The 25,662-nt window shown below is 42.3% G+C and overlaps 1 protein-coding gene across 3 annotated transcripts in view; it reads left to right on the top strand.

Moving 5' to 3' along the window:
- FBXL4 (F-box and leucine rich repeat protein 4) overlaps positions 1-18,457 on the top strand; it is a 102,588-nt gene extending 84,131 nt beyond the window's left edge. For 2 of the 3 annotated variants that reach the window (XR_010599556.1, XR_006176201.2), the window contains exons 9-10: positions 17,211-17,291; positions 18,273-18,457. Coding sequence is in view for 1 of the 3 variants with exons in the window: in XM_042857628.2 (XP_042713562.1) it covers positions 17,211-17,215 (5 nt within the window). In the remaining 2 variants the exon portion in view is untranslated. Of the gene's footprint in view, positions 1-17,210; positions 17,687-18,272 lie in introns of those variants that run through there. The other variant, XM_042857628.2, reaches the window with a different exon arrangement.
- The last annotated feature ends 7,205 nt before the right edge of the window (positions 18,458-25,662 follow it).

Genomic DNA, 25,662 nt, shown 5'->3' with positions numbered 1-25,662 from the left:
ATCATCTTATTAAAAGCTGTTCAGCAGATTTTTATTTTAGAGTATTTCTGAAACATTGAAATTGGATATAGAGCCTGGTAAAGCTTTTCTACATGACTGCTACTCTGGAATGAATTAGGGTGTTAATTTAAAGATGAATAGCTATTCCAGAACGTATTTCTGACCTTACTGTGTGTGAAAGATCCATGCAACCAAGTGATGATGCAAACTTCTGTAAAATGCTCAAACTAAACAAACTGGAAAACCTAGAAAATACTATATTTGTCTTCTAGTCTGTCAGTTTGACATGTATGATTTCTATAACAATAGCAGAGATGTGATATTTAAGTTAAGTGTGTCCCTACAATCAGAAACATTAACTGTTGTAAAGTTGCAAAACCACGACTGTGTGATCCCATGACCCCCAGGACCATTGGGTTTTAGTACATAAATAACTCAGTATAGACCTCTTAAAGGGTAACCATTCTGATAACTTCTGCAGGATCTTTAAATCTACTAAAGTAAGATAAAATGTGGCGTTTGCTGCTAATACATAAGGTTTGTCGTTTTGGTATGTGTATTCATTGCTACTCTTTTCCAAACATTAAGAGAACTTTGCTTTCAGATATACTCCAGCTCCATATTAGCATGCAAAAAGTGTTCATATTTTAATGCACATATAAATACCATATTAAATACTTTAAACATTTTCATAAGGAAGGTGGTTGGTTTTAGGACCTCAGTAACTTTACCATTGAGTTGAAAATGTTGAAGCCATCTGTGTACTTGTGTTAGTTGTCATGAGAGCATATGCATCATATGTTCTTTTATAAGGTGGAAATCATTAAAGATACACCTCAACTCTGCCATACATTTTACAATTTTTAAGAGAAATGTTACACCCATTTGACCTTTTTAAGGTTCTCAAGTTAATTGAAACACACTCTTAGGGTTTTGAGCTACTTAGTTTTTCTTTAAATATACATCTTATCTGAAATGCTGCCATCTTGTTCTGCTGTGAAAAATATAAAATTTAAGCTTTTAAATTGTATTTAATTTAAATTCCCATTGATTGTGTCACTAAGGGTGAAGAGGGAGCCTATTAATTTGCACATCTTTGTTTGTGTCTAAATTTCTACCTATTTGCCAGAATTGATATTTCTCTTTATAGATGAAGTGTAGAGAGGGAGAACAGCTGCATAAAATCTTGCCTCATTGGGTTTCTTTTAATCAGAATCCTAAGAGCTTAACGATTTCAGTAATTACTTCTAAAACTAGCCACACTTAAATTAAATTGTAATAATTGTGTTACCTTGGGGTCCAATCATGGAAAAGAACTGGGGAAGACCAAATGGGAAGAAATGTTGTGGTTCCACTTTGTGGGGAATGAGAGGGTCGTTACCCTATTGCTCTACGGCTAGGGGGGAGAAAATATGGCCAGTAGTAGATTCATCACTCTGAGAATCTACTGGTCAAACATCTTTCATCCCATGGAGGATCAAAACAGAAGCTGTGTTTGCTGCTGCTATCCTGAAGCTGCTGTTGAGCAGGTCCACTAGTACTTTGCAGTTTGTGAGAGAAGAATTCCATCCCTACCACCATACAGAATCTCTTCACAAAGCTCTTTTTTGCGAGAAGGAACCTGCCAGTCTGGAATGAACTGTTCCTCATTTCCTTGAATACAGCTAGCTCTGCGCTTCTTGGTAGTTTGCACTCTATTCCCCTGTACCAGTCTGTCTCTATCTTATGGGTGAAAGAGATCTCTACTACTATGTAGATCATCATGATGGTAACACCTTTAAAGAGAGAGAGACAGTGACACAGGACCTGTGGATTTGGCATAGTCCCTTTCATGACTAGCTTCATTTGCTCTGTCTATTGCCTGAACTCATCCCCTATCCCAAAGAAGTGTCTTTCTTCTGTTGCGACCACCATCTCTAACCAGGCAAACTGTCCACTGGTTCACAGGACCAAAACAGGAGGAGAAGGTGCACACCGGGAGGTTCAGAACTCCTTTTTCATCCCAATTAAACCCATCTATCAGCCTGCTGACCTCTGCCTTCCAGGAGGCCTTCTGGGACATAAAAAGATCCTCTTTTCCCTTCACCCAATCTGCTCCTTCCTCAGGAACCAGGAATGGGTAAAGATACGTTCTGTATATTTTAGGAGACACACTACACCCTTCCTTTTGTCAAGAATGTACAAGCAAAGGTCCAGGAAGCAACACTATTCTCTCTACCCATTGTGGGTGAAGCAGGAGGTTCTCTCTCACACTGAACATCAGAAAAGATGCATCTTAAAGACAACAATGAGAACATTAGATCTGTTATCTAGTGCAATGGATTCCATGCTGAACAAGACACAGATGGCAATGATACCTGCCCTGAGAAACTTGCAGTCTAAAAAGACAGCCCCTACAAATCAGACTCACTTGTTGAACCTAAAGGAAGTTTCTGTTAAAGGTTTGAGGCATTTTTTTTTTTTTTGGTGAGAAGCAACACTTTTTATTAGCATAGGTTAACATGAGTAGATATTTTCGGATAGTATTATGCATAAAACAATTTGATAAATTACATGTTTCCAGTATACTGCTCTCTAATGTGCTAAAACTTACCATAATTATGTTGTACAGTAGGGTCATAGTGTCTCTATATAATATGAAACTTAGGCCCAGGATTTAATATAGAAATCCTTATCTTTGTATACTAGTATTTTAAACCTGATTGCGCTTTGTATGTCTACCTTAAAAACCCACTAATGCTTCATTGAGAATTTTGAAAAGTATTGGATTTTGAGACAAGTTTGGATTTTGAGACAATATAATATTTTCAGTATTTGTTTCTCTGTGTTTTTTACTAGAGGCATTTGTATAAAACAGGATAACTATTGCTCTGGGTCAACTTTTCTTGCTGCTTAACCTCTCATGAAACCACAGTCATTTGTTACATTAGAAACATTCAGCTCATTGCAACCAGTGTAACCAAAGTGGTATCAGACTGAATTTGACTTAAAATGGAAAAAAGGACATGAGGTGTATGGGCTGCCATCCTTTGCTCTAGTAGGATCTTTTGGGGGAGATGCTATGGGTTGAGTTATTGCCAGCGAAAGGTCAGGGCTAATAAGCAAGGATATGTGGAGCAGCTGCCAATCTGTTTCCTCTTCCTTCAGTAGATGTTATCCTCTGTGAACCATTCTGCTTCCCCAGTTTTTCTTTCAATTTGATGTGACAAATTTTTGCATGTAAGCCTTGTTTTGAAGTGACATGAGCTAAATTCAAAATAATAGCTTTATTATTGTGATTGCAAATTATTACCAACTCTCCACTGTCTAGTCACCTATGTAAAATGGTTGACAGTCTCAGCCTCGTTCCTACAGGTCAGGTGCCCACATCAAACCACTGTTATGTATGGTATTAGGATGAGATCCACAAAGGGATTTAAGCATCTAACTCCCATTGATTTCAATGGCAGCTAGGAGCCTAAATACATGTGAGGATCTGGGCCTTCGTGGCTCCTCTCATTGACATTCTTGATAGAAAGATCAAAGAATAAATGGACATGAAGACTAAACTCATCCTTAGTGGTGGTCCTTCCAGAACACAGCTGAGGCACAGCCAGTTGCCCGGGGAATGTGGGGAAGCTCACTGCCCATATTTATCCTGCTTTGTGGATAAAGAATTGCATCTTCAGGCTTTTCAAAGCCAACATCTGAACTGAGCACTAATTCACTTCAAAAAAGAAAGCTTAAAATAATATTTGTGATTTAATATGATTTGTTCTATTTTTCTTTTGCAGCATTAATATTTGAATAATGTTACAACATTATTGTGCGGGGGGAGGTTTGAGCATTGGCCTGCTAAACCTAGGGTTGTGAGTTCAATCCTTCAGGGGGCCACTTAGGGATCTGGGGCAAAAATCAGTACTTGGTCCTGCTAGTGAAGGCAGGGGGCTGGACTTGATGACTTTCACTGCTCTACAGCCAAAATGCTTCTGAAATAAATGTACTCAAACTTTACTAATTCTGGGTCACTGAGAATGAAAATTATGCTTAAAATTGTTGATTGGCTCTAGTTTTCAAGATATGCTATTGGGTCAGTATATACGACGACCCTTGACTTGGGAATGGCAGAGGATAAGTGAGTTATAAAGGGAAGGGATCTCCATTTAAACCAGAAATGACTAAAATACATCTTTGACTGGATCTATGAATAAATCTATGACTGGGTTTGGACAGTACTTGCTTTTTAGGCAAAACAATGAATGATGCAATCTGAAGCTGGTATTGCGTCATACATGATATGAATTGCATCATGTTATTCCTAGAAGTCATGGATGATGCAATCATAACGAATCATACATCACTCTGCTTAACAAATTGCCCGATATCAGCTCTAGAAATCATACAGTGTCGTGCTCTCTTATTTGTCAGTGTTTGATTTTGCAAAGGGACACATTTCTGTTTAGCCAAAGTGAGCAGAGATGCCTCGTACTTGTGTGAACAGTGCAGATAACTATGTTTGGGGTGAAGTGGCTTTTGCATCACAAAAGCACAGTATAACCACTATGGTTAAGAAAGCCTATCACCTTTATTTTGGCTGCAAAATTGGAGATCAGGGCAAGAGGTGGGCCCCACACATATGCTGCAACACTTGTGCAACAAATCTTCGCCAGTGGTTGAACAGGAAAAGGAAATCTATGCCTTTTGCAGTGCCAATGATTTGGAGAGAGCCAAAAGATCATACCAGCAATTGTCACTTCTCCATGGTGCCTCCAGTTGGGAAAGGTGTGTCAAAGAAGAAAAAGTGGACTGTGCATTATCCAAACATTCCATCAGCTATACGCCCAGTACCCCACAGAGAAGGACTGCCGGTTCCTGATGCACCAGAATCATTCTCACTTGAGTCAGACGAGGAAGAGGATGAAACTTCTGGTCCTGAACCATCAATGTCACAGGACCCACATTTTCTCCCATCCTCCTCCTCTGAACCACACCTCCTAACACAAGGTGAACTGAATGACCTTGTCAGGGATTTGGAACTACCCAAGAGTAAGGCAGAGCTGTTGGGCTCCAGACTACAGCAGTGGAATCTCCTGGCAGGTGATGTTAGGGTTTCCATGTTCCGTGAGCGTCAGAAGGATCTTTTCCCATTCTTCTTCATGGAAGGTGATCTTGTAGCCTGCAACGACATCGATGGTGTGATGGCAGCCCTCAACATCGTTCACCACCCAGATGAGTGGAGACTGTTCCTTGATTCATCGAAGACGAGTCTTAAAGCTGTTTTACTGCAAAATGGCAATGTTTTGCCATCAATTCCAGTTGGTCATGCAGTCCATATGAAGGAAACCTATGACAACATGAAACAACTTTTGAGGTGCATAAACTATGACCAACATCAGTGGCAGCTTTGTGGCGATTTGAAGGTTGTTGCTCTCTTGCTTGGTCTGCAGACTGGATACACAAAGTACTGCTGTTTTCTCTGTGAATGAGATAGTCGTGCAAGAGATTCCCACTACATCAAGAAAGATTGGCCACTCCGACAGTCATTGGAGCCTGGGAGGAAAAGTGTTCAGCATCCACCACTTGTTGAATCAAGGAAGATTTTCTTACCACCCTTACACATCAAGCTGGGTCTGATGAAGAACTTTGTCAAGGCCATTGACAAAACACAAGCAGCTTTCAAGTACCTCCGTGGAAAATTTCCAAGGTTAAGTGAAGCTAAGATAAAGGAAGGTGTCTTTGTTGGTCCTCAGATTCGTGAACTTCTTCGAGATGATGCATTGGACCATGCACTGCGTGGCAAGGAAAAGATGGCATGGAAAGCCTTCCAGTTAGTGGCAATAAATTTTCTCGGAAACAACAAGGCAGACAACTACAGGTGGGTGGTGGAAAATCTCCTCAAGGCATACAAAAGCCTTGGTTGCAACATGTCACTAAAGATACATTTTTTGCACTCTCATCTAGATTTTTTTCCACCGAACTGCGGAGCAGTGAGCGACGAGCACGGCGAGCGATTTCACCAGGACATTGCAACAATGGGGAAACGCTATCAGGGCAAATTGAGCCCATCAATGCTTGCAGACTATTGCTGGACAGTGACAAGAGATGCTCCATTGAATGAATACAAGAGACAAGCCAAGAAGCGCCGAGTAGACACTGAATAGGACTAAACTATGTACATAATAGTTTTTTGCCTTTTGTTTCATAATAAATTTTATTTATATAACCCTTTTGCTGATTTTTAAAGTGTTACATAAACAGGACAGGTGAAATATTATCATGTAAAGCAACCATAAACATATTAAAAGACCTATGTTTACAATTTATGATTATAACTCTACTATCTACACAATATACATAGACATAAAATGTAAAAACTTAAATATCTTAGAAACAGAAGCCAATCGGTTGTTTTAATTATCATATTTGAATTCAGCACATCAAAATACATAATAAATAGCACATTTTATCTCTGAAGCAGACAACTTCTCAAAAATTGTAGACCAGTGCACATATTCCATGCCCCCAAAAGTACTTGCAGTCTGATATTTTTATTATTTTCATCCCAGAATGGTGATTTGTAGCCAATTTATAAAATACTATTGGGAATATGTGAGTGAGGTTCCATGCTAACTCCAGTTAGTTTTAATGGGAGTTACCTAGCAAAAAGTCCCTGAATGCCCCCACAGAAAATAGACTCTTAAAAGTTTACATGGGAAAGGTTGACAGAAACTTAAGATATGGCTGTTTGGAAAAGCTGAGCAACACTGCAGGGATGCATATTAAGGCCTCCAACCTGCTCTTAGTAACATGAGCATATGAGGCCAGTGTCCACTTACTGTATAAAATTGGTCCTGGTGCAAATGCAGTCAGTAATCCAAAGTACATAGTCATGTATTTCTGTATATTTCTAAAAACAGTTTTACATCCTAAAATTGTTCTCCATGCCACTAATTCAACAGTATTTACTTTCCTTCAGAGGACAAATTTCATCTAAGTGGGCTAATTTTTTCTAGGATGACTAGCCCATCAACTAGGGCATCTACATTCTGCCTGAAGACCCTGTTTTTCATTTTGGGGTCCGCTTTTATTAGTGCCAGTAGTCATCTCAGCATCTTCTGTACGTTTAACTTTTAATTTCATTGAGATTTGTGCATTTTATGTAAGTCTGGAAATACCTACCTACATTTTAAAAATGTGCTTCCTTCCCTATCCCTCATATTGTGTTCCATTTCACAAATAATAAGTTGGATGCACTGTATTCAATTTGTTTTTTTATTTGGCTTTGAGTATTGCAAGACTCTCTGGGCCTGATATGCAGCCTGCCAATAGCTCTGTTGTGCACATATTAATAATCTTAATACACAATTCATGCTCCATCTTCTGGCCTTTCCTCATGTGAATAATCCTTGCTCATACCATTGATATGGGCACTTTTCATGCAAGTAAAGATTACTCTTGAGCAAAGGTTAGAGTCATCAGCCCTATATTTTAAATGGCTTAATTTCATCTGGGGAAGTCTTCTAATGCCTTATATTACTAGCTTGAAACTGGTTTGCTTTTGTTGTCAAGAGAAGTGAATTACATATTTATGCAATTATTGTTTTTGTTTAGTAAATGAAGTCTATTTTATTCTGACATCATTTTGGACCGGCTAATGTTTTAATACTATCAGATGCTGTACAATTGTATTTTATTAATTTCAACTTCTTTATATTGCTAATAGTTTCATCACTTTGATTTGTCAATATCTGTTAATATACAGATGACAGAAGAAATGGGTTAAAAAGACATTTATTCTACTTGTGGTGTTTACCTTACTTTACAAAATTAATTCATCTCTTTTTGACTATGTATTGCAAAATACCAAGTGTGCATAAAATAAATAAATACAAATCAGAGGAAAATAATTTGTCTAAACTAATTAACTTTTGAACATTGGATTAAAATGACAAAGAAATAAAACACTAATTATGCTCTGGTGTTCTGAAGAACAATTTGAACATAGTCTTACCACTTTTCATTTTAAAAAAAACTTCAGCTATTCCAGATGTTTTTAGATCCAGGATTGCCTGAGAGCTAAATTGCCCTGTTGCTGAGAAAAAAAAATATAAAATGAAATGTGGAGATTACAATTCTAAGCATTCTGAGGCTTCCTTACAAGAAAAAGTAATTGTTGAAGTTCTTACAAGGACAAAATGTAATAGCTGTTGCAGCTTGCATCTGCACTGTGATAGCATCATTCGTGTTAATGTATTCCTAAATCCCTTTAATTTAATTATGTAGAAAATATATTTTTGAAAGAGTATTGTGGAAGTTCAAATAAGTGTGATTTTTACTCAGGAGCTCAAAATAGATTATCACAATGGGCCCTTCTGGCTTTGGAATCTGTGTTAGAAGACACAATGCTAACCATAACTGTAGTCAAAGACAAATAGTGTTCATGATGTTAAACACAGTTTTGTCCTGGTCTATACTAACTGTTGACATGATGATGACCAACACTTATCTAACTCATAATCCATGTTGAAACACAATAAAATGATGTGATGTAGATTAGCCATTAACTCTAGAGGGAATTAAGGGTACCCACTGCCTCACAGGAAGTGCTTAGCACCTTTCAGGATCACCATAATCCCTAGAATTAAAGCCTTGTCTATACTAGGCTTTGTTGCCAAGATTTCCCTGTTCCTGGATTCTCCACCAGTGGGAGCATGGTGAGTGTACTAGTGCAGATAAGATGCCAGTGATCCCTGGTGTTTTAACCTTAGTTTCGTACTTACTGTGAGCAGCGTTAGAGGAAATGGTGCTTAAAATGCTGACTACTGCCTGGAGCCCTGCCTACACTTGCATTTCCACTGGAGGTGAATCACTGGTAGAAATAATGTGAAATTCTTAGGAGAAAAAAAAACCAAGCCCAGTGTAAACACAGCTACAGGATAGGGAGAGTAAGCTAGAGCTGGTCACATTTTCGATCAAATGAAATTTCATTGAAATATACAGTTTCATCAAAGCTGAAATGTTTTGTGAAGAGGTATCAGTTTTGACAAAGTTTACATCAGAGAGACAGAAACTGAGCAGGCCTGGTGGTTAGGGCACTGGCCTGCAATGTGGGAGATGTAGGTTCAGGTCTCTGCTCTGCCTTAGTCAGTGATCCGGGATGAAAAACTGCTCTGAAGCAGAGCAGGAACTTGAACCTGGATCTCCCACATCCTAGGCCAGTGCAGTAAACCCCGGGATGGATAGGGACACACAACATACGCACACAGTTTTGGTCAGAAAACGGAGATTTTGACAGGTCCATTTTCACTAAAACTTTTGAAAGGTTTTACTTTTGTTCAAATGCAGAACAAAACCAAATTTGAAACCCCAAATGTTGCTGCAGAACAGAATTGTTGTCCTAGTCAACTCTAGAGCATGCCGTCACTTCCCATCCCCTTCCAAACATAGGTTACAGTGAGTTCCCACAGTTCTTTAATTCACCTGCTCCTGTTAATGGCTTAGGAAAGCATTAGTGTGCGAACTGTTAAACATTGAGTTTAGAGTTGTATTCTTGTGTCTCTAAGGAAACTTCTTAAAACAACTTTTCATCTCTAACATAGCACAGAAGTGTTCAGCCACACTTAGGTGCTTTTGTCTCACAACTTTGCCTCAGGCCAATATCATTTCAAACATGCCAAAACTATCATCCAACACCCATCTTACTGCTGTTACTGTTTCTAATTATAAGGAAACATAAATACAAAACAGAACCCTGCTTCTGCACATCTTACTTGAACAAAACACCTGGTGATTGTAATGGGTGTTTTGCCTGGGTAAGGATGATGTTTGAGAACTTGGCTTCTTCCTCTCCTATTGTTATAGACTATTTCTGAATATTTCTTCTATGTACAGTATTGAGAAATCAGCACATGTACATGAAAGTTGTTGGTGTTTCTATATTTTTTTATATGGTGTGAGTGATAACAGAAATTGTGTGACAGTAGCAGAGCCAGACTAACCTATTTAAAACATTGTAATTGTTTTTAATGCCTGATGGGTTGCAGCGCCATTCCTTAAATATTTAGTATAAATGTGAAAGTAATGGTAATGTGTATTTCAGTGCTGGGTCCTTTATATTCTATCCATCTAGAAGGATGGATGAATGAATTTGAAACAATCTTAATTTATCCTTGTACTTTCATATAAAATTGACAACCTTATTTGAACTCATTTTATAAATAGAAAAAACAATAGATTTGACACAACACGTGTTGTAGCTGTTGGTACACATAGTCTATGATGGCATGTTTGATATTATCTGGCAATTTCTGTTCTAAATATGTTTAATATTTTTCCGCAGTACACAAGAACTAGGCATTCAAAATTATTTAACATTTGAACCCTGAGATATATGAAATGGCCATGCAGTTTTAAGCTGCCAAATTCCTGTAAGAGTAAAATAACTAAGGTTTTACCCACATTTCAAGTACCACCATATTTTTGTAATGAGGTTGTGACTCTGTCATCTGATGCAGTTACACAAACACAACATGAGTTGTATTTACACTTCAGCCTTTTTGCCTCCCAACAATGGATCAGCCATATTTATGCCTCTATACCTACCACACTGCCTAATGTGCTTTCCCTGGTGCTTTCTGGGGAAAAGTAACCATCTAGTTCCTCAGTTGTTGATTGTTTACGTGTCCTTCAGGCCCTCTGGATTATAGCAGCAGTATATGCAGCAATGCATACTGCGATGTCACACCTTAGAGGGCTGGGATGAAGGATAAGCAGCCAAACTAAATACACAGGTAACTCAGGAAGTCCTGTCTCTACTTCAGAAAGCCAGTATGCTGAACCATTTACTGTCAGAGAAGCACCCACTTGCCTTCCTAGGCCTTTGACAAAGTCAAAACATTGTTAGCTATCATGTTTGCTATGTGACTTTTAGCCACATTGTGTGTGGACTGAAATATATTTAGAAACAACCATGCCACTAACTGGTTAGGAGTTAAGGGCCTGATTCAAAGCCCCGCTGCAGTCAATGGAAAACTCTTCTTGACTTCGGGTCAGGCCCTAATTTAAAAGCTGAAGTGTGAACAAGCTCTAATTTAAATAAATTGTCCATATTAAAGAGCACACTAACTTGGCAAAGAGACATTCGGTATTCTGGAAAAGACATTTTGTTTTTCTGACATTTGTATCCATTGGCAATTTAATTTATTATTTTTGTAGTTGCATTTTTAACATAGGAACCCTGTTACTAAAGGATGAAAAACACCTTTGACTACATGCACAAAGGGACTTGGGCATCCAACTGCCACTTTAGACACCTAAATCCAACATTTTGGCACCACTGGGATCCTCAAAATCCTTGTTCGGCTACTGCTTGATTCTAGATACCTAAAATCCCTAGGTGCCTGAGTTTCTGCCAGTAAGCATACGCACCACTCCCTCAGTTTAGGCACCCAGGCACCAGTAGCGTAGCTGGGGGGGAGCAGGGCAGCGGCCGCTCTCCCGCTGAGCACAAGTGGCGCCTATTTCACAACTAAACCATGCTGCGTTCCTCAACTAGGCATCTCCCCACCTATCAATTTGCAAGCAGGGCCTTCTCCAGTAGGCATGCTCAGAGCATGCCTAAACTCACAGAACAGGTCAGAGGAGGAAGCAGGGGTGTACCTTATGTAATCTTCAGCCCAGTGGTTAGGGTACTCACCCAGAAGGTAGAAGACTAAGGTTCATTCTCCTCCCCTGAGCCTGAGGTGGAGACAGGATTTTTTAATTTAGTTTTCCCACCTGTCCGAAAGTGCCCTAATTACTGGGCTATAGAATAATTCTCTCTCTCTGTCTCAAGCCATATTTAACTATTCATATATACTGGAACAGCTACAAGAAGAAGATTGAGAGGGACCCACACCAGAATATGCCAAACCCAGTGGCTGGGGTCCTCACCTGAGAATTCAAATCTCTTCTCCATATCAAGTAAAGGGGGGAAGGGGTAATTGAGTCCAGATCTCCTGCATTCTGCGGAGTGCGCTAACAACTGGACTAAAATGTATAAAGTGAGTCCTCCTTCCAGCATTTCTTAAAAAAACAGCTTTGGTGTCTAACTCTAGGAGACTGTTTGCAGCTGAGAATCTCAAAGAGATAGATGCTCCATCCAGCCCAGACTTAAGTGACTAACTCGCTGAGTGGGCAGGTTGTAGGCCACACCGCTCTCTTTAGCATTTCCTATTGACCACTCCTCACTCAGTTTGCTAGCATTTGTGGATCCCATTCTTAGGTACCTAAATCTCTCCCTTCCCTCCTGCAGAATTGGTGCTGCAGAGCTCCTCGCCACCACTACGGGCTATTGGAGCTCTCCAGCTCACAAATACAAGACACTGCCAGGGGGAGGAGGAGCTGGAGCAGTGGTGGGCAAACTTTTTTGCCCGAGGGCCACATCAGGGTTGCAAAACTGTATGGAGGGCTGGGTAGGGAAAGCTGTGCCGCCCCAAACAACCTGGCCCCTGGCCCCTCCCACTTCCTGTCCCCTGACTGCCCCCCTCAGAACCACCGACCCATCCAACCCCCCTCCCGCTCCTTGTCTCCTGACTGCCCGCTCCTGGGACCCCACCCCCTATCCAACCACCCCCTTCTCCCTGTTCCCTGACTGCCCTGACCCCCTATCCACACCCCTGCCCCCTAACAGGCCCCCCAGGACTCCCATGCCTATCCACCCCCCCGCTCCTTGTCCCCTGACTGCCCCCCCCAGAACCTCTGCCCCATCCAACCCTCCCACTCCCTGTCCCCTGACTGCCACACGGGACCCCGTGCCCCTTATCCAACCCCCCGGCCCCCTTACCATGCTGCTCAGAGCCAGAGTCGGCCGGAGCCAGACGCGCTGCCCTGCAGGAGCATGCAGCTCCACCGCCCAGAGCGCTGCCTGCACGGCGGCATAGCTGCGGGGGAGGGGGGACAGCCTTCCCGGCCAGGAGCACAAGGGCCGGGCAGGACGGTCCCACAGTCCTGTCGTAGTTTGGTCACCTCTGAGCTGGAGGGTTCCCAGCAGCTGCAGTTCCCAGCATGTCCTGAAGGAAGGAGGCAGCATACAGGAAATACTGTACAACCCCGGGACCCAACATCAGGATGTTTCTCTGGATTCCTGGGGTCTGGGCATAAGGGGTGCAGGTATCTGGGCTGGGGAGATTCCCGGTGGCTGGACTCTGGGGGGGAGGGGTGCAGTGTCTAGGCTGGGGGGTGTTATGGGAGATAGGAAGTGTGGGTGTCTGGGCTGGGGGGTTATGGGGAGTTGGTGTCTGGGATGGGGGGTGCCTGAGTGCCTAAACTGAGGGAGCCCCTGAGTCAGTACCGGAAATGGTTGTGTGTGGTCTACACTAGCACTTAATACAGTTTCAGAAAGTGTGATTGGTGTATCAGTCTTGCTTCACTAAAAAGTACTGAATATAGTTGTCTGGTCTACACTATCACATTTCAACACCTGTTCAAGGGGCTCTATTGCTGAAAGCGGTTCCAGTTCCTAGCATATACAGGAGTGAAATGTCAGAGAGCTAAATTGTATTTGTAGCCATGTCAGTGCAGGAGCTCTGTGTGGCTCGAAAACATGTCTCTCTCACCAACAGAAGTTGGTCCAATAAAAGATATTACCTCACTCACCGTATCTCTCTCGAGAGAGCTAACCTTTTGAAAATGGCATTTTGAAAATAGGTAAGATTAACATTTCACTGGGGTAGGTAAACTATAGTACAGAAAACTTTTTAAGATACAATATTCCTAGCTGAGATAAATACATTTCATTATGATTTTGTTTGTGTTAATAAATTCCCTAAAGTACTCATGAAATGTTTGTATACAATGTTATCTGACCCAGCTACTGGGATAACTGAGGCTCAACATGTGCTGTTTGCAGTATTTGTGTATTTTTCATTTCTATATATTTTATTGATTCTGATGTGGTGGTATAATTATTTAGGGTGACTTGCAATTATCTAACAACCATGCCTTCTATAAGGTGTACAGCAGTACCCTAATCAAAGCATAGGCCAGTTTATTTTCTATGGATTGCATACTAAAAATTATATGAACGGTTTAGTAGTTAAAATTAGAGACTGGGAACTGGAAGATCTGGAGGGTTATATTGCTGACTGTGCTCCTGGCTTTCCTGTGTAACCTCTGGGCAAATTGCTAAATCTCTGCGACTCAGATTCCCTATCTGTGAAATGGGGAAATATATCTTCTAGTAGTGTCATTAAGCTTAACTGAGAAGTTCTCAGATTAAGTATGCTATACCAGAACACAGCATAATAATTATTTTACTATCTGTATTAGCCAAGGAAAATAAAGATACCGTAAATTTAGGCACTGATTAAATCTTCAGAGCTGCATTGCAGGTATCTGTTTGTTTCTTTGTATTTGCCCCTTCTACTTTTTAATAATGTAATCACTGGGGAGGGGCCAACAGCAGCCTTCAAGTTAAACTTTAACCCCAGGCATTCTGCTATTCTCAAATAAACACAGGCCTTCACATCCCTGTGTCTCCCTCATTAAAGATGGTAGATCTCCAGAAAATGGGCACAGTTTGAGAATAATTAATAATTTGTCAAAGGAGTGAGTACTTCTTCATATTCTGTCACCTGATAGCAAGAAGGAAATCTTATGCTAAAATAAAGAGCTCTTTTGAGTCTCCTCAGATAGGTGGTCAATAGGGAGCTGGCCAGCTACAAGCACTTTCACACACCTTTCAATCCAATCAAGAGTCCAAATACAAACTCCCCTAGCCTGAGATATCATATAGATTTATGGCCCCTGTATGGAGTTTAGGCCCATGCACCAATTAATAGATTACATTCATCCATATATGCAGTTTATCTGTGACAAATATCCTACCTATATTTTTTAATATTAATAGCAAATCATCCAAGTATACTTTAATGGAAGTTACTAATAAAAATTGAAAATAGTATTTGCTTTCTTAAATGTTTCAGAACATAATTTGTGAGAGATTGTGAAAATGTGCCATTTCTTCTGCACTAAGAAGGAGAATAGCACTCCGTAGTAACTTTCCTCAGGACAGCATTTTCCCCAGAAGCCTCTCTGGGGATGGCCCTTTAAATCTGGCAGAGTCAAGCAACTGCAGCCCTAAAGTGACCATTTTGTAGCTGTTGGCTGCATCTCTCTCCCAGAGGGAAAGTACCTGTTATGTTTTCCTTTATTGCTGAAGAGATGGGCACAGTCTGGTAGACCACCGGAGAGTGGAAACTGTTTATAGAAACAGTGATGTAGTATCTGTTGGTCAAGTAAATTGTAGTGCTGGACTACATGCATTTTGTGATTGTAACAGGAAAGAGAGTCGGGCAAACACACTGTATGTACAAAAATTATTCTTGCTGTGTTGGCTAAGGTATTAAGATCCTGCTGATCCATCAGGATTGTTTGTTCCTCACGTTAGAACATTCACTATTGTCATATTCTACTATAATGACACTTACCAATTCTGTAGTGCTTTAAACCTCAGGCTCTCTGAGCACTTTACAGACATTTAGATCCTGATTCAGTAAAGCACTTAAACTTATGCTTAACTTTAAGAACATGCTTTAATTTCATTGATTTAAGAACACGTGCTCCCCATCTGTGGGTCTGTAGTCTCTTGTCTTAAACTTAGATTGTAATCTCTTTGAGCAGGGACCATCTTTTAGTTCTGTGTTTGTACAGTGGGGTCCTGTCCATGACTGGGGCTCCTAGGTGCTATAACAATACAAACAATAAATAATAAGTTACACATGTTTAAGAACTTTGCTGAATTTGACTTTTAATCATTAAGGCTCAGACCTAAAATCTCTGTGAGATAGGTAAGTGTTTTACATTTGAAAAAACCAGTGACTTGCCCAAAATCAAACAGCTCTAAGCGCTGGATCATACTTTTTTTTTATGCTGTTTAGTAAAAAAAATTACTAATAATTCTAGTCTGGATTGGACAGCTGAAATCAGGCATGTAGACAAAGTTACTATCACTGGCCCTATACGTTGCATAGGTATGGATTAAACACTGACACTATTTGCTAAAATTGTGGGGCAGGAAAGGTCAACCACATCCAGTTTCTCAGACTCACTGTGGAAATCCAAGGGGAGAGTATGTTATGAATCCTAGTGTACTTTTATCATCCTAAGTGTTCCTGAAACTCTTTTTAGGCTCTTTTATTCTGCTTCAAAAGGGTGCATAATCATAGTGGTATCCTGTCTACTGAGAACTGAGCTATATTAACAGAACACATTTAATTTAGGGCTTAGATGGACTTGAGCTATAGTCTCTTTGTACAAATCAATAATTTATTCACTGTTTCCCCTCTCTGTATTAGGCAATGCTTTTATATATATATAAAATAAATTATATATATATTAAATAAAATTGGGTGGAAATAATCAGAGTTGATCAGCTCAATATCAGTTATGGGCATGCATTACATATATACATATAATTACATGCATGCCCATAACTGATATTGAACTGATCAACTCTGATTATTTCCACCCAATTTTATTTAATAGTATAGTGCTTGTCCATTTGATTCAATTACCTTGTCTGTCTAATCTTTCATTTTCTGTCTCAACTACTTAATTTTTTATTCTCTGCACCTCAGTTTGCTGCTTGAATTAGAGGGAGACTGAGACACTGGACTGAATATCACTGAGAGAGGGTGTAAAGTGCAAACAGTAACTCTTTTCTACCTGCTTTGGTGAACCAAATTCTGTTATAGCATGTTTGAAAAGGTTTTTTTAACAAATACTTATAATGGAAGTAAAATAAACAGCTTAGGTAGTGTAACAAAAGCAGTAAAGCTATGAAACCAATGGTATTATTGACAAAAATATCTGAATGGGAATCTGTAGAAAGGCTTAATAGCCACTGTAGATACAACTTAGCTCACTGATGAATTGGTAACTCTAAGTCTAAAGTCACTTGCCATAAATACACCTCTACCTCGATATAACGCTGTCCTCGGGAGCCAAAAAATCTTACCGCGTTATAGGTGAAACCGTGTTATATCGAACTTACTTTGATCCATCAGAGTGCACAGCCCCACCCCTCTGGAGCACCGCTTTACCGCGTTATATCCAAATTTGTGTTATATCGGGTCGCGTTATATCGGGGTAGAGGTGTACAAGCAAGAGATGAAAACTCCTGAAGAACATTTGCATTTTAAGAGGGAGATTTATTAAATTCTAATAGTGTTTGTGTTTCCTTCGTATTGCAGAGTAGCTGGACAGAAGAGGGCAACTTACTTGTCCCAGCACCAGTAGACATGGGATGGAATCATGGTCCTATTGAATTCCATGTGAGTTTTGCCATTAACTTTAATGAGGCAAGAATTTCACCCAACTCCTTCTAGTGAACTTGATAAATGGACTTCAGTAGAGATAGAGAGATAGGCCAGCCCTCAGTACATTTGAAAATCTTACTCATGGAGTCCAAACTCAGAGAGGTTGAGCAAGCAGGACCTAGCTGGAGCAGGGGTGATTTTCTTAAGTAGCCCAGGAACATATTGGTTGTCAGGAGATTTTGATATATTTGGTGAAGACTTAAGACTTAAGACGACAGCCTGGCTCAGAACCTGAAGACAGCTGCTTACCTGAAGTTCTGTTATACTAAATTTGTGAGTTATCAAAATTATCTCAAAATCCCTGTTGGAGAGTGTAGATTCTTGCCAATAAAATTAGACTTGGATTTCAATCCTGCATGTTTGTCTACTCATTTCTCTCCCAACAAGGAAATAAACCACTGGGAACTGGCCTTTGAGCTTCAACCATGTGTTCCCCAAATTCAGGAAGCACTTAGATTGTGGTGCACCGATGGGTGTTATAGAAAAACTGTAAATTGAGAGAAATTTAAAGAACACTTTTTATTTGTGTTTAAAGTTTCTTGATCTTTTCCGAGGACAGATGAATTTGAAAACAGAAACCTGTATAAACTAATAAGGAGAGTTAAACAGAATAAGCAGCTGGGTTACATTTCTGCAGCTGGGGTTAGAGAGTGCCGAAAGATTATGCATATACCAACTTTGTGTGAAAAATGAGTCAGTCACATCTGGAGGATATCTCTAAGAATCCTCTTGCTCCCCCCCACCCACAGTTTTTAAACCAACTCTGTGCATGGATGGTTGTGGTGGTGTTTCTTGAGGGGAAGGATGTAGAAGCAGAGGGAATTGTTTCAGGGCCTGCCCAAATATGCTAAGCCTGGCTATGAGTCTGCATCTTTCCTCCCTCCCAGAAAATAGCCTCTCAGCTCTTTTTCAAGAAAATGAACTTCATTTTTGCAGGGCTCCTGAAGGGGAGATTAACAGTTTGGTGGCTCTGGCTTGCACATGGACCTGCTGTAAATGGCCATGTAGAAGCTGCAGAGAAGGAATGGCCATCAGAAATGGCCCACATTCTAGGAACCCCTGAGGTATGTCAGTCTGTTATTCGTGAAGCTTGAAAGAAAATAAATCATTCCCTTGTTTTGTACTCAGACTTATGCTATTCATACGGGGAAGCATCTTGCGAGGAGAAAGCTGACTCCAGAGTGCTCAGGCTCTGTGGGGCTGGAAAAGGCCTTAGCTAGGTAAAGGGATGCTCTTTTCTTGCTCGGGGTAGCCCCTACCTGAATAGGCTGCTGCTGGCTTCCTTCATTCCCCAGCCAAATTTTCTCCCTTGTCCCTCCGTGGGGAGGGCAGCACCGCTGCTGTGTATGTTACAGCCCAAAGCCGATTGCTAGGGGCAATGCTTTGCTGCGGCCAAGGTATTGATTCAGCCCCTCTTGTTCTCGTGCTTTTCGGGGACCTACCTCGCTGGCTGGCTAAGGGCACTTGTCCCTGGTTGGGTATGGGGGCAAGGCAGCCTCGGGCACGCATGTGTCTTCCCCACTTCTGGCTCGCTGCTGCCCCTCACGTGCCTCGGCTCGTGGCCAAAGCACGTCCCCAAAAGTTGTCCTGGCTGCTGCAGCCAGGCGCGCGCGCCCATCTGTTCTGCCGCAGAACTCCACGTGCGCCATGCAAATAGAAAACAATCGCACACCGCGCCTGGAGCCTTCACTCCGGCGTGGTATAGAGCCCCGTGTGCACTAACAGCTGCGGGGGATCTATAACAATTGTACGTTATCGGTTACAGCCAGGATCTCCCTGCTCAGCAAGCAAAGGAGCGAGTCAATATTTACTGTTAGCTGGGCCCTGCTTTTTGGAAGTGTGTTGGTGTTGGGGGGAGCGGATATTTTGGGGGGCGTCATGTCAGCTCTTGTATATCCCTCTGTCCGTGCAAGCAGTTTAAGGGCACTCCAGCAAAAGAAAGAAAGGAAAGTCTGCAAGGAAAGGCAGAAATTAAAGCAATCAGAGGGTGTTTCCACTGATTACCGAGATAATTCGCTCTAGAATTAGACCTTGGAGAAAACTTTACAACAACAGTAACAACAACAATAACAGAAAGCAAGAGACAAAAAGTCGGCATGATTACTGGGAAGACCGCATAACTTAGATTCACCCTCGAGATAAGAAGAGGAAGTGAAACTCATTAGGGCTAGTGAATAGACAGGGCTCCTGCTGAATTGTTATTTAGATGCCTTAAGAAGGGAAAGTGGAATTATTTGATCAGACTATCGAACATGTTATGGAATTGAAGGTTGATGTGAAAAGAGATAGTGAGTAGTTGATTTGAACGAATAGTTCGCAGCTCTGATCCTGGCATAAGAAAGGGGAATCGCTAGACAAGAATGAGGATAGGTTTGCGTAAAACGACCTCGCGAGTTTGTTTACCTCCGAGGCACAAATGTTACAGGCTACAGTGGTCGCGGATGGTTAAGTAGAATATACCAGATGCTGCCTGCCCAATGAAGAGAAGTAGAGCTGTGCGCACCAGAAAGGCGCCGCTACTATCGCTATTAATGCAACGGGATTAATTCAGCAACAAAGTTGTGTCGCTTTTGGACCAGACAAACTCAAAGACCTGATCCAAAGCTTGGATCTAAGTACAATAACCAGATATTTAAACGGACTTTGGCTCAGGCCCTAAACACTGAACTGGAAGGCAAACTATTCCTGCCGTTATGGCTGTTATAAAACTCAATGTAGTAAATATTCCCCCGCTACGTAGCTATTCAGAGATAAATTCAAACTTGCAGTTCTCTCCGACTGGGCAGTGATGCAATAATAGATTCTGATGTAAAACAAAACTTTACGGACCTCAACCCAACACCTCTCCCCCAAATGAACACACGTTAAGTACTTTGCTTCAGTACCACACAACGCTGCAGTGGAGCTGAGGGTTTCAATGTACTCTGCCCCCCCCCCCCCCCCCGCCTGTTTTCTGGCGCAGTTTTCTGAAAATAACATTCTTTTGGGAGCCATGGAATCGGTCCAGCTGGTGGGCGGTCACTGGTTATAATCGGCCCTTAGGGACAGTACCCCAGAGCCAGCCCGCAGCCGGCAGGACAGAGGCGCTGTCAGACTAACGTGTGCGTGCGGTAGTTTTATCGACCCCAAGCCCTGCGCTGACTTCAAGCCAGCCAGAGCTGGAGCCACGCGCTCTGCTCCTGGGAACAGCCGGGCCCCGCCAGCTCACGCCGGGCACAAGAGCGCAGTGGGCCCAGGGCCGTGTCGTTCCATTTGGGATCATCGAGTTTTTTCAAATCCGCTTCAAAGCGGATCAGAAGCTTCAAAAATCTTGCCACATGCACTAGGAGATGCAGAGCGCAAGGGGCTTTGTGACCTCGCTGGCTCGCCCTGCCTTGGCGGGTGTGTGTGTGGGGGGGGGGGGGAGGGCGGGGGAAGGGGGCAGTTCTTTCGCCCTTCCTTCCACCCACTGTTTTTTAATCTGTAGTTAAGTTTCATGACGTTAGCCCGTCTGCAGGCACTGGCCAGCCAGGCTTGCCCGGCGCTTAGCCAAACGGACACGGGCCAATCGAGGGGTTGGCTCTGATTTGAGCCGGGGGGGAAGAGGCAGAGCCAACGCGCCACTTGCAGCTGTGGCCGCTGTGGGGCGCCCAAGATCCACTTTGTGACCTCCCTGCTGCCGGGAAAGACCCCCCTCCCCACCCCAACAACAGATGCACCGGGCAGGGGCTAAAGGCGGGGTTGGGGGAGCTTTATTCTCTAATACACTCGCGGGGGACACACACTTTGTTACATAACAGAGCCACCGAGCGGGAGGGGACTGCGTGGTACACTACAGTCTCCGGGGAAGAATAAATCCGGGGCCGTTCCGGCTACAGCAGAGCGTTTTAATGGCCGAGGGACACGAACTGTCCCTGGGAAACGCCTGTTTGTGCCGCTGCACCGGCAGCCCCGGCTCCAAATGCTGCGAGTCTCTAGGGGAAGCGGAAAGCAGACGCTCCCCCACCCCCTTCCTGGGACTGAACCCCCAGGGGTGCATGCCCGTCCCGACTCACAGCAGGAGCCGCCTGGCTCGCGCAGGGCGCTCTCCCGGGGATACTCCTGCCAGCAGCCGAGTCCCCCGAAGCAGCTTTGCAAGCTCCCGACGGGGGGAGTGTGTGTGTGAGGGGGGTGCTGGCTGGCCGGAGCGGCATCGCCTGGGCTAAAGAGCCGAGCAGCCAGGCTTTGGGAGGGTGCCGGAGCAGCCGGGTCCGCTCGGGGCTCTGGACTCTCCAGCCCCACCCGGAGCTTCCCCCGGCAGCTCCGTACAAAGGCGGACACCCGCTCACCCCCAGGCCCTGCCCCCAGCGCTCGGCACAGTCAGCAGAGGAGTCGGTTTCACCCGCGCCACCGGCTTGGGGGCAGGGCTGCGGGGCGGCGGTTTTAAGGAACCTCAGCAGCCGCAGGGTCATTTGGAAAAGGCTCTTTGAGGTTCCCCCCTTTGTGCGGCGTTTCTTAGGGCCGGGCACTCGGGAAAGGGTTATGGACAGGGCTTCAGAGCCCGGCTAATCCGAGTGTAAATATAAACAGGCTAGGCCGGATAGTCCCCCAGGTAACGCCACAATTTCCCTCCACATCTGGACGGCTACGAATTTACGGGCCATTTCCCCCTGTTTATATGTACCAAACCACAGCCAGCAGGGGAAACCCACCAATAATAGAGGCGTTTTTCTTATTCCGAAGTAGCCAGTCTCTGTTTCTGCAAACGGAGAGGGAGGCGAGTTGCATCCAAATTGCTCGCTTTGTAATATCCTCGTTTTCAATGCCTCGCAGATAAACACCAAAGGTAAAAACAAAAAAGTATATTGGATCAATAGGCAAGATGGTTATTTAGATAACGAATTAATCCCCCTGCTGGACTTGCGATGCTCAACTTTGAACCCCTTCCATTCTTAAAAAAAAAAATTGTTTAAAGAAAAAAAGTCTCCAACGGGATTAAAGGTTTAATTACAATTCCCTATCGAAGTAACGTGTTTGATGAACTGATCTTATCAGTTAATAGTAACATTAATTTAAAGCTTATGAAATGGATTTCCAGAAAATATACTCAAGATAGCTTTTTTAAAAGTAAATGCTACGACCATGATACGCCAAAGCACTAGGGAAAGGGAGCCCGCATTGCACTGTATGGGCTACAAAGAATTATTGATGATAGTTTGAAATCTAGCGTTTAAAATATATCTGTATGATTAGGGAAAAAAAAAAGAAAAAATCCATCCAAAAAAAAATGGAAGCTCTTTCAAGTTGGGGGAACAGATCAAAGTTGCCACCCACCGAGGTTGATAATGTACATTATACTTTTCGCCCGCACTATATTCAAGAGAAAAATGAAGTAATTGGAACATGCATCAACAGTTTTCCATGAAATAAGAGTTAAAAGAAGTAACAGAACTAATCACTGTCTCCTCAAATCAAGTAGAAAACATTTCAATGCACTAATTAGAGTAATTAGAATAATAAGACTGCCTATATGTGGTAAGACAATGTGTACAAACAACTTTATTTAATGTATACTGGTAATCAGCGATGCGTGCGTGCTTGAATGCTTAGTGCAATAAAACTAACCCCCGTCCGCCCAAACAATCAAATACAAATTAGTTTAATGATTGTGCCTGCTTGAATGTCTTAGAAATCCACAGGCAGAGGGAAATAAATAGCACCATCCTTGTTTGTGTGTCTCCCCTACTGACCAAGGAGCTGATGCCTCCATGGACTTGGCAATGAATGACTGTAGACATGAATGAACCAAGGAAGGAAAGAATTAATGAATGACTCAGGCAGCCTAAGACAAGCCCTAACTTTCATATGAGTCTCTTGCAAGTTCTGGAGTGCGGGAGAGAGGGAATCTTACAAACAGTTTTGCAGCTTGGACTCAGCCCGAGTTTCTCCCCTTAAACACTAAAGCCAGGACTGCCATCCGCTTAGAACTAGCCAAGAAATCTCTACCGCAAGCCACTGGCAGCAGAACTACGGCCTAGCATCCTTTTAATGCGCTCCGAGTCCTGATCGGCTTTTTTATTTGTTTTAAATGTCGTTGTTCCATTCATACGGGCTGTCTGACCACCTCCTCTTGCCAGTGACCTCTCTAAATTACTCAAACCCACCTACAATGCTGATAATAAATCTCGCAAACACCAGTGGGGATAAGATGCAGTTGCTTTTGTTAAATTCTGCTATTCTAACGGTCAGTTATGCCCCTGGAATCCTTGGGGGACACAGCAGAGTCTTAGCTGAGACTTGTAGAGCAGACAAATTGCATGCATCATATTTTAGTCTAACTTCATTTTGTATTCGCCTGATTATTTGCCAGCGTATCAGGAATGGGGTGCTGCAGACCCAAACCAGCGTCGCACAGTAAGGACATTTTCCTTCCCCCTTTACGTTTCATGAAGAATAAGGTCAAATTTAGCTGGCCGAGCTGAGTCCGGGTCCTACGTTTGAGTTGTGAAAGGGGTCTATTTTAGCGTGTTTTCCATTTGTAAATTGATTTTTATATTTGATTATCCTTTCCCGGTCTGGTGTGTGGGCCGCTGTTAGCTACTGTTGTTTGCATCCTGCTTAAAAGCTCTTTGTCACACCCAGCAGAAATGATCAGTAGCATCCCATTGTGTATTTAGCGCTGTTTTGTTCGGGGTTTAAAGTCAGCAGCGATGGCTGCTCCAAAGCGCCTAATAACTGCGATCACCTTTCCGCTCCCCGTTGTTTATTTTGAACAAAGGGTACATATTTCCCCCAACAGGGATTTTAGGAGATCTTGCTTCTGTGGGCAGCACACTGCAAAACTGTCTCCATCCGCATTCCGTTTAGCCCGCAGAATTCTACATTTTTGTCCCTGTATGTACTGGATTTTACCCCCCACCCTCAAAAGGGGAAACGGAACTAGCCTGTGCCATAATATTGTTAGCGAAAATCCGTTGCTATCGAGAGACTTCTGCAAATCTGGAGGCACAACATCTCCGATGGGTTTACAAGGTGTGATATAGGCTCAACTTTATGGGCTGCATATGGCATATCTAATCCCCCAGTGTTTGAAGCGCTGTATGAAAGCTGAGCACAACTGGGCGTTTATAAGACAAGGGTTAATAGACTTTGATGTTTATCTTTATGAATTTTGCAGTTAGGACTTTGTTACTGTCGAAAAGGGACTTTTAATTTAGGTTAACCTATTTTATGAAAATCCACGCAAAACAATTTAGACTAGTTTTACAGCCATGGTAACTTTTTTAATGAGAGGCATACATTGGGAAGAAGTTTGTGCTTTTCTCTTAATCTTAATGCTTTCGAAACTACGATTACACTCCCTCCCACCCCCCAACCTGCTCTTCAAAGTACAACAAAGTGCATCAACTGCTAGGCTGAATGCCGCTGAGCTGTAATTTGATTGTTGTTGTTTCATACATTTGGAACAGGCTGTAGAGACGACTGTATTCTAGGGAGGCAATTGTACAAATACTCACACTTTCAAGTTATTGAATAGAACTTTGTAGGATTTTGCTTTTCCATTTACAGATTAAAAAAGGAACTTTTTCAAGAAAAAGGTGTTTTCTTCCAAAACAATGTAACCGAACACTTAAGAGGGGTGTGTCCCCCAAAATAGCGCTTTTGATGAGCAGATATTTCCTAGGGAACATAAAACTGCCTACGAATTAAAACACGGTCATTTAAAAATATCCGTTAAGAAAATTGTAGGCAACTTTTCCTCCTTTCCAGAATACCACTGCATCCCAATGCTTGAAAGGAGCCCATCTCTTTTAAAAGGGCGGGGGGAGATCCGTATTATAAAAGGGAGCGGAGATTTGTTTATAAACTACAGTTGATTTTCATTTAAAATATTTGCCGTAAGATCTCAGTTCACCAACTACATCCCCCCTAACCAACATATTATTCAGAGAGTCGGCTGCCAATGGGCACTTACGACTTCCCCTTCTTTCTATGGTAAAAAAATCTGTGACATCTGGCTCTTTTGGGGGGTATTTATTTGGGTACTTTTTAATGCGCTAACTTCCATATTTTACACATACAGTTCATTCTGCTCTCAAGACGGGCTCACCATAATGGGCAGCTGTATAAAGATAATTTTCTCTCCCTACTAGAATGGAATATGCACGTTTTTCTTTAACATCAGAACAAAGAGCTATAAAAGCTCCGAAAGACGTGGGTGGAATAAACTTTAAGAAAGAGGTGGATTTCTGCTCCTCAGTTAATTGGTCTCTCTGTAGAGGATCTGTCCTTGATTTACAAATAACCCATTTTAATTATATCAAAAGCAAAAACGCCATGGACAGGAAAGAAACAAAGCGACACAGGC

Source organism: Chrysemys picta, chromosome 3 (genome assembly GCF_011386835.1).
Source record: "Chrysemys picta bellii isolate R12L10 chromosome 3, ASM1138683v2, whole genome shotgun sequence".
Lineage (NCBI taxonomy): Eukaryota > Metazoa > Chordata > Testudines > Emydidae > Chrysemys > Chrysemys picta.
The sequence above is the reverse complement of the archived record's forward strand: the minus strand, read 5'-3'. Positions and strand labels throughout refer to the sequence as shown.